The 7,859-nt window shown below is 46.0% G+C and overlaps 2 protein-coding genes across 2 annotated transcripts in view; one reads left to right on the top strand and one right to left on the bottom strand.

The window, feature by feature from the left end:
- LOC308149851 (stromal membrane-associated protein 1-like) overlaps nucleotides 1-35 on the top strand; it is a gene marked incomplete at both ends in the record, with an annotated part of 3,940 nt that extends 3,905 nt beyond the window's left edge. The window contains one exon of the mRNA XM_080522735.1: nucleotides 18-35. Within this exon, the coding sequence (XP_080378861.1) occupies nucleotides 18-35 (18 nt within the window). The remainder of the gene's footprint in view (nucleotides 1-17) is intronic.
- A 68-nt stretch (nucleotides 36-103) lies between these two features.
- Nucleotides 104-6,376, bottom strand: LOC308150985 (stromal membrane-associated protein 1-like; the record flags this gene model as incomplete). Its single annotated transcript, XM_080523781.1, is given in 11 exon segments — nucleotides 104-147; nucleotides 150-237; nucleotides 941-1,278; nucleotides 1,573-1,798; nucleotides 2,626-2,750; nucleotides 3,016-3,091; nucleotides 4,310-4,378; nucleotides 4,480-4,555; nucleotides 4,842-4,927; nucleotides 5,515-5,648; nucleotides 6,120-6,376. Coding segments are annotated over 11 exon segments (1,380 nt in total). The 5' UTR covers nucleotides 6,238-6,376.
- Nucleotides 6,377-7,859: the final 1,483 nt, after the last annotated feature.

Genomic DNA, 7,859 nt, shown 5'->3' on the forward strand with positions numbered 1-7,859 from the left:
GGTCATGTTTGGAGAAGGGCGTCAGTTCATGGTAAGGTGCTGAGAACTTGAGTCCCGGCAACCTTCTCTTCCTCTGCCCGACCCTTGACCCCCCCCCTATCCCTCACTTCCAGAGCTGTGTGCTGAGGGTCTGGCCGGAGGAGCTGCGGCCCAGCCCCCCATGGCCGAGGCGGGCTGACCGAAGGCCATTTGCCCCCCAGCACCGTTCAGAGCCATCCCTGACATCTGCTGGTTCATCTGAGAAAAGGACAGAGATGGGGAGGAGTGTGAGACAAACACTTCAAGGAACTAGGGGTCCAGCCCAGACACAATCCCTGGCACCCTCTGGTTCCCCCTTTTCTTGGACTCTGCTAATCTCCCTTCCTGAAGAGTGAAGAGACCCAGCAAGCCCAGTCAGTCAGTCAACCTGCTAGGCCTTGGTAAGAGCAGTCAGTCAGTCAACCTGCTAGGCCTTGGTAAGAGCAGTCAGTCAGTCAGTCAACCTGCTAGGCCTTGGTAAGAGCAGTCAGTCAGTCAGTCAGTCAACCTGCTAGGCCTTGGTAAGACCAGTCAGTCAGTCAACCTGCTAGGCCTTGATGAGCCCAGTCAGTCAGTCAGTCAGTCAGTCAGTTTGAATAAGAAAGAATACACACTTACGCAACAACAACCCGCCTTCCTCCTCCCGTCCCACCTAAGAAAACCCCTATGCTCGGTCCATGTCCATAAACCTCCCTTTTATAGTCAGTCTACTGATCTCATACATAACAATACCCACTCCTGGAGCTCCATAAATCCCACTGGAAAACTCATAGTCATGCTACCATATCTCACTCATAACACAAGACAACAAAACTCACTAGTGCAAGTAAAAGTGCAAACCATCAATATGCCCGATATTCTGCAATGAGGACGTGACTTTGAGAGAGAGAGAGAGACAGAGACAGAGACAGTCCATCCATACCTGTCCCATGTTCCACTGGCCCTGCTGCCCGGGCTGAATGGCGTACATGCCCTGAGCTGGCACCATGCCCGCGGGCATAGCACCCCCCTGTGGTCCCATCATCCTGGGGGCCATGCCCATCACTCCAGCCGCCGGCGCGTTCCCCATGAAGCCGTTGGGCATCGTCATGCCCACCATCATGCCCGTGTTGGGCCCCATCATGGTGGCACCGCTCTGAGCCATCATGGCGCCCATGACTGTGGTGGGGGGCATGGCCGTGCCCATGCCGGGGAAGGCCTGGTAGCCGGCGGGGGCTTGGACAGGAAACTGCATCTGGGAGGGGCCCATGAACATCCCGGCTGGGGGGGCGGGGGAGAGAAGAGAGACACACGGGTGGGTAACGCTGCAAACGTTCGTCTCTGTCAAAGGAGCATTCTCTATCCACCTTGAGTGTTTTCCATGGTTGGTTGGTAGTTGATACACAAATAACTTGTGTAGTGTGTGTGTGTGTGTGTGTGTGTGTGTTAGAGAGTCTGTATGTAGTTCAGAGCTATTGGTGAGCAGAAGAGGGCCTCTGTGTGTGTGTGCGTGTGTGTGTCTGTATCCATGTGTATGCACATGTTCTCGCTCGTGTTCCATGCATATCTCTTTACCTGCTGGAGCTTGCTGTTGCATGCTGCTCATACTGCTGGTGCCGTAGAGGGACAAGATGGAGTCCTTGGAGAGAGGTTTCTTGGCTGTGTCCTCTCCCTTATTGCTGCCGCCACCACCACCACCACTCTCACTGAAGAGGTCCAGGTCCCCCTGGCCACACCCAGAGCCCACAGCTGGAGCTGCTGCTGCTGCGGTCGGGGTGCTGGCAGGGACACTGGAGCCAGCCTGGATACATTTGGTTAGATTTGATTTGACTTGATTTGGGATAAGAAAAACAAACAAGCATCATCAAGACGCATCTGATCCCTGAGGATATATACTAAATATTAATTAATTAATTAAAAAATACTAAAAAGAGAGGGTATGAATGCCAGAGTGGGGTACAATTTGTTTCTTAAATTCAATAAGGAAAAAAAGCAACACTATCAAATAGAACATGAATATGCTCACAGAACTGATCTATCCTTTAAAGTACAACACGAAAGCTGTCTTTCAAACCTTGAATTGTGCTGACACAGGTGTGGCTGTGTCACAATCCTTTAAAAAAATGCCAACATGAATGCATATACAGGGTTTTTCCTGCATTGAAAAGGCTTAGGTGTCCCGCCTAAGGCTTTTTATCACCCCGCCTAAGCCTTCTAGGAGAAATCACGCAGGAAAAAAACTGTAAAAAGTAGTCCATACACATGTATTGCTGCAATTCGGTCATCCCAGCAGCAGGTGCTGCTAGACTATCGTTACATTATAGAAACAATACCCGTGGAAGACTCATTTGAGCGGAGCCATTTACCCATTTAAATAGTCTGGCTGGTTTTGGATACTGCATCATTACGAAGGTCACAAAATAACGTTTTAATTCTAATTCTAATAATTAAATGGATTCCCAAAAAATCCTGCGCACGTACTTCAGTTACACTTCTAGGCCCTAAGCCTTATTTTGAGCCAGGAAAAACCCTGGTATGGTAATGTGATGATCTCATGCTTTCAAGCAGTGTGTGTGCACAATAGTACAGTAGCAACGGTGGAACTGGAGAGTCAAGGTACGGGGTTACCTGAGAGAACTGAGCTGTGGAAGCGGGGAGGGGGTTGGACACCATGGGGCCAAAGATATCCAGGTCATCACTGCTCTGAGCGCTGCTAGCGGCGCCACTGTTAGCTGAGGCGGCTGCTGGAGCATCTAGAATAAAGAGAGAGGAAGGAAAAACACGACAGGTGAAAAACTGGTTATACCGGGTTTGGGGGGGGGGGGGGGGGGGGGGCAGGTTGTTAGTACACACGATACAGGTGTATTATTTGTTATTCGGACTGACTGCCTGGTCTTACCAAGGCTTAGCAGGTTGACTGACTGACTGACCGACTGACGGACCAAGGCCTAGCAGGTTGACTGACTGACTGACTGGTCTTACCAAGGCCTAGCAGGTTGACTGACTGACTGGTCTTACCAAGGCCTAGCAGGTTGACTGAAGGTTCTGAGGGCTTCACTGGGCTGGCTTTGGGGGCTTGCCGGGTCTCTTCACTCTTCAGGAAGGGAGATTAGCAGAGTCCAAGAAAAGGGAACCACAAACCATGAAGTATTAGTTACAGACAACAGCACGTTGATGTCCATAGGACGTCATAAGTAGAGGCCTATTAAAATCGTCACGTCTGTACATACACAGACATTTGTTTTGTATATTAAATACTAGTGACAGCTCCTCCCAATGCTCATTTAGATTACATTCTTAGTTATTCTTCTATATTTTAGAGTGCTGGTAGGCTATAGCATTTACTTATGAGCCCCTCCTACTCCCAACCAGCTAAAACCAAACAAGCCTGGGGGTGTTGACAGGCGGGTGGGCAGTTGGCTAATCTGTCTAACTTTTCAGTGGTAGAAAGCAGGTTTTCTTATCATTCTTTTCTTACCATGTCGTCTATGGTGTGTATGTGTTTATTCTTGGTCATGCTGTACTGTTTCTTGTAGTTTGTGTTTGTTTGTTATGAAGGAAAAACATACAGGGCATATTCAGTCCATAAAGACTTTGTATGTATGTCCAATAAACACATTTCAAACACAAACTTTTCAGTGGTGCTACTCCATGAAGGCTAGTAAAATAATATCTTGTTACAGGATGAGTAGTCAGGGGTGTATTTAGTGGGGTAGTTGTTAGGTAATCTGTCAAACCGTTCAGCTATAGAGGCTAGAGGTAAATAACATGGCAAGTACTCTGAATTGAATTGAATGCGTATCAGCAGTCGCTGTGGACACGTTACAGCATCAAGCCTTCATTCACATTTTTACCATTTAGCAGACGCTTTTATTCAAAGCGACTTACAATTAGAGATTACAGAGAGAGTCTCCCTGGTTAAGTGCCTTACTCAAGGACACACTAGTGGTGGCGTTAGGTTTGACCTTCTGATCACCAATCCAACTCACTATTGACTGGGCCACCACTACCCATGGTCGTGCCCCTAACCCCTTCATCAACACAGCAGTCCACATCTACAATAGGATTACCTGCAGAGGAACCTCAAAGACCTTTCATTTTACATTTACCAGACGCTTTTATCCAAAGCGACTTACAATTACAGATAACAGGGACAGTACCTGAAGTCACTTAGGGCTAAGTGCCTTACTCAAGGGCACACTAGTGGTGGTGTTCCCAGGTGGGATTTGAACTCATGACCTTCTGATCACCAGTCCAACTCACTATCAACTCACTATCCACTAGGCCAGCACTTATTTCCACAGAATGATACCTTGTTATAGGACGACAGCTTGTTTCCTCTGTCTGGCTCCTTCTCTTTCTTGGTCTCCTTCTCCTTTGGCTGGAAAGCGATAGAGGAAGTGAAAGTGAAAGCATTAAAAGAGACAAAAACACCACAAACAATATACAGTTCCTGATCCGATCATGGTGCGAGTTACATACGCTCCCTCCGTTGGTCACATTCTTGCTGTAGTATTTCTTCTTCTCATACTTGTCCCTGATGAAGAACTCCACTGCTCTGGGATCACAGTGAAGGATAGAAAAATAGTAGTGGTGTGGGTGCAGGAGTGTGTCAGATAAGGACAGTTGAATATACTGGTCTGTGTGTGTGTGTGTTGAGACTAATTAAGTATACTGGTCTATGTGACACTTAAGGACACTGGTTTGTGTGTGTTAAGAACACTGGTCTGTCTGTGTGTGTGTGTGTGTGTGTGTGTGTGTGTGTGTGTGTGTGTGTGTGTGTGTGTGTGTGTGTGTGTGTGTGTGTGTGTGTGTGTGTGTGTCTGTAGAACACTTAAGGATACTGATCTGTCTGGGGCCTTCTGTAGCCGTCTGGAAGGTTAGCTTCATAGAGCTGCCTGGCCTTAGTGTTGCCCATGTCTTGTACACTCTATGACACAGGTGACAGAGCCAGAGAGAGAGAGGGAGAGGGGAGGAGAGATCCCACACACATGGAGATTACATGAAGTGGCATGAGAGAGACAGAAGGGGGGGGGGGGGGGGAGTAGAGAGGGAGAGAGACAGAAGGGGGGGGGGGAGTAGAGAGGGAGAGAGACAGAAGGGGGGGGGGAGTAGAGAGGGAGAGAGACAGAGGAGGAGAGAAGGGAGAGGGTGATGGACAGTAAAGAGAGAGGGAAGAAAGTTTGTTTAAGCAACTTTGTATTTTACAAGGACATCATTATGAAATGCATTATGAGTACATATCAGGTCAAAAATGCTAACAGAAGAATGAGACATGTGTCCCTCCTTGGGGCACCTGGTAGTAGCTCACTAAAGCGTGTGCCATGTGATGACAGGGTCCCTGGTTCGATTCCGGCCATCGATCTAATCCTGCATGTCATCCCACATCTCCCTCACCCATCCTTCCTGTCATTGTCTCCATCCCAATAAAGCAGAAATGCCCTAAAAACATGCGTGTCCCCTCTATTCCAAAAATGGCTGGCATCCCATCTTCTACCTTCATGGAGGATAGATTACCTGCATTTGTTCTGCGGTCCATTGGTCCAGGTTGACTGATTTGACCCGTGATATGTGCACCCCTAGATTCCTGTGGATTCCAGCACACCGGATACAGATGAACACTCCCAAGTTCCAGGATGCCCACCGTGGACCTGTGTGAGAGGGAGAGGGAAATGAATGGAAGATTCAACTATCTAAGCATGTCTGTGCTTGTATGATGATGTATGATGATGTCAATGGGATTTCAACTGTCTGGCAGGTCTCCCTTGGCTGTACTGTACATTCCATTCCACTGGGTGATATGCCTGAAAATGTGGCATCAATGCGAACGGTGACAACGGTGTAACGGCTACTTGTCTTCAATTACTTTTAACTGTCAAAGTTTGAGTATCAAATGATGTGGGAGAGAACAAGGTAGCTTGTTAACCTAGCCACCGGCATGCTAGCTCGCTATCTAAGCGCAAAGAGAGGAAGGACAATGTCAGCTGACTGGCTAAAGCTAGGTAGCCAGCTATGCTAACTATGGGGGGCACAAGCTAACAAGCGAAATGACGCTAAACCACTCGATTTATTTAACAAAAGATTAGACATATTTTAACTCGGTACACATTGTTTTAAAGCACCTTTAGCTTCGCAATCTGCGCAATATTTGTTGTCGTCCTCTCTCAGCATTTTCGATAGGATGGCCTGATGCTGCTCGTTGAGTTTCAGCGCCTTCTCTCTCTCTGAGCGGGTCGTCATTGTTCAGGATATACTGTATGTTCCTTACGAAAACTATATATTTAAATTAAATGATCGTAGTTTATTAGAACTTTATGATTTAAGACCATAATCAGACAAATGTACGCCTTCGAGGAGAAGTATGAAAAACACCCGGAACCGGAATTTCCTCTATGCTCAAAAGAGGTGGAGACTTATCTGAAGGGTGCGTTCGTAAATTCGCTCTGGAAATCTGATCAGCACTCAGGGAATGCCTCTTGTCCAATCAAATTGCTTGGTCGCCCTATAATGTTAAACCCAGTGTGTGCTCCGGCGCTCTCAGAGAAAGTTTACGAGCGCACCCGAAGATTGTGGATTGGATGCTGGTGCTGACGTCCACACCTGACGCACGTCAGCGTTTCTTGTGAATGAACTGGATGCATTTTTCATGATTTTTTTATGACGTGGTTGACATACAGTGATTGATTTTATGACTACAGGTTACCCACATAGTGTGCTTCTTCATTGATGTAGAAATAGGGTAGCTACTTGCTAGATATGATATAGTGCTTTTGAGTGAGTACACTCCAGTGTGCCTCAAGTGGCTAAACATTTATGTTTTCTATTCTTTCTTAGTATAATAATAATAATAATAATAATAATAATAATAATAATAATAATAATAATACATTAGACTTATATAGCGCTTTTATAGACACTCAAAGACGCAAATAGGTCTACAACTATATACAACACAAAGTAGGCTATTGTGAAATGAAGGTGTCCTCTATCACTCCCTTATATATTGAAATACATACACTTACTCATGACATTATTGTACACACACACACACACACACACACACACACACACACACACAAAATGACACAAGTCATTGACCAGGTAGATTGATTCTTTAAACATATCTCAAAAGTCTTTCCTTGATTTCTCGCATCCTCAAGCCTTCCCTCCTTTTCATAATGTATGGGAGGAGAAAGTCTGGGTGGGGCTCCTTCCCTCAGACCAAAACCAGCGTTTTGAGGAGATGAGGAAAGAAGACAGGTTGTGCTTTGCTGCCCTCTTAGGCCACATTGAACACTTTAAAACACACTATATGGACAAAAGTATGTGGACACAATTATCGTCTGGGGCTGTTTTCATGGTTTGGGCTAGGTCTCTCAGTTCCAGGAAATCTTAATGCTACAGCATATAATGCAATTAAACTAACCCTAGAGAAGAAGAAAAAAAGTAGGCCTATATCAGTCAGTAGTCAACCGTGACACCTCATTTTAGTTCGGATCAGATCAAAACAGCCACTTCACTGAACATTCTTCATCATGTGACCTCATTCTTTGATCTACTGGTTTTGTCATGGCCATTTAGCAATATTTTAAAGGTGCATTCTGTAATTCAAACAATAACTTTTTTGTTAAACAAGCATATGTTTTGGGTTCTGATGTGGTAAGATGGAGCATTTATAAGTGAACAATGTCACAGCAACAGTAACAACATGTTCATATGCAAACCGAGTGCCAGATAGGTTTAGAAAGCGCTTTCTCTGGACCAAAACAGGGTTTGTAAATACAATATATGCAATACATGCAGTTGGTGAGAATTATAACTGCATGGTTCCAGTGCCTTGCTCTAAAAACTGTAAACCTCGA

This window comes from Nansenia antarctica (assembly GCF_963989245.1).
Source record: "Nansenia antarctica genome assembly, chromosome: 2".
Classification (NCBI taxonomy): domain Eukaryota; kingdom Metazoa; phylum Chordata; class Actinopteri; order Argentiniformes; family Microstomatidae; genus Nansenia; species Nansenia antarctica.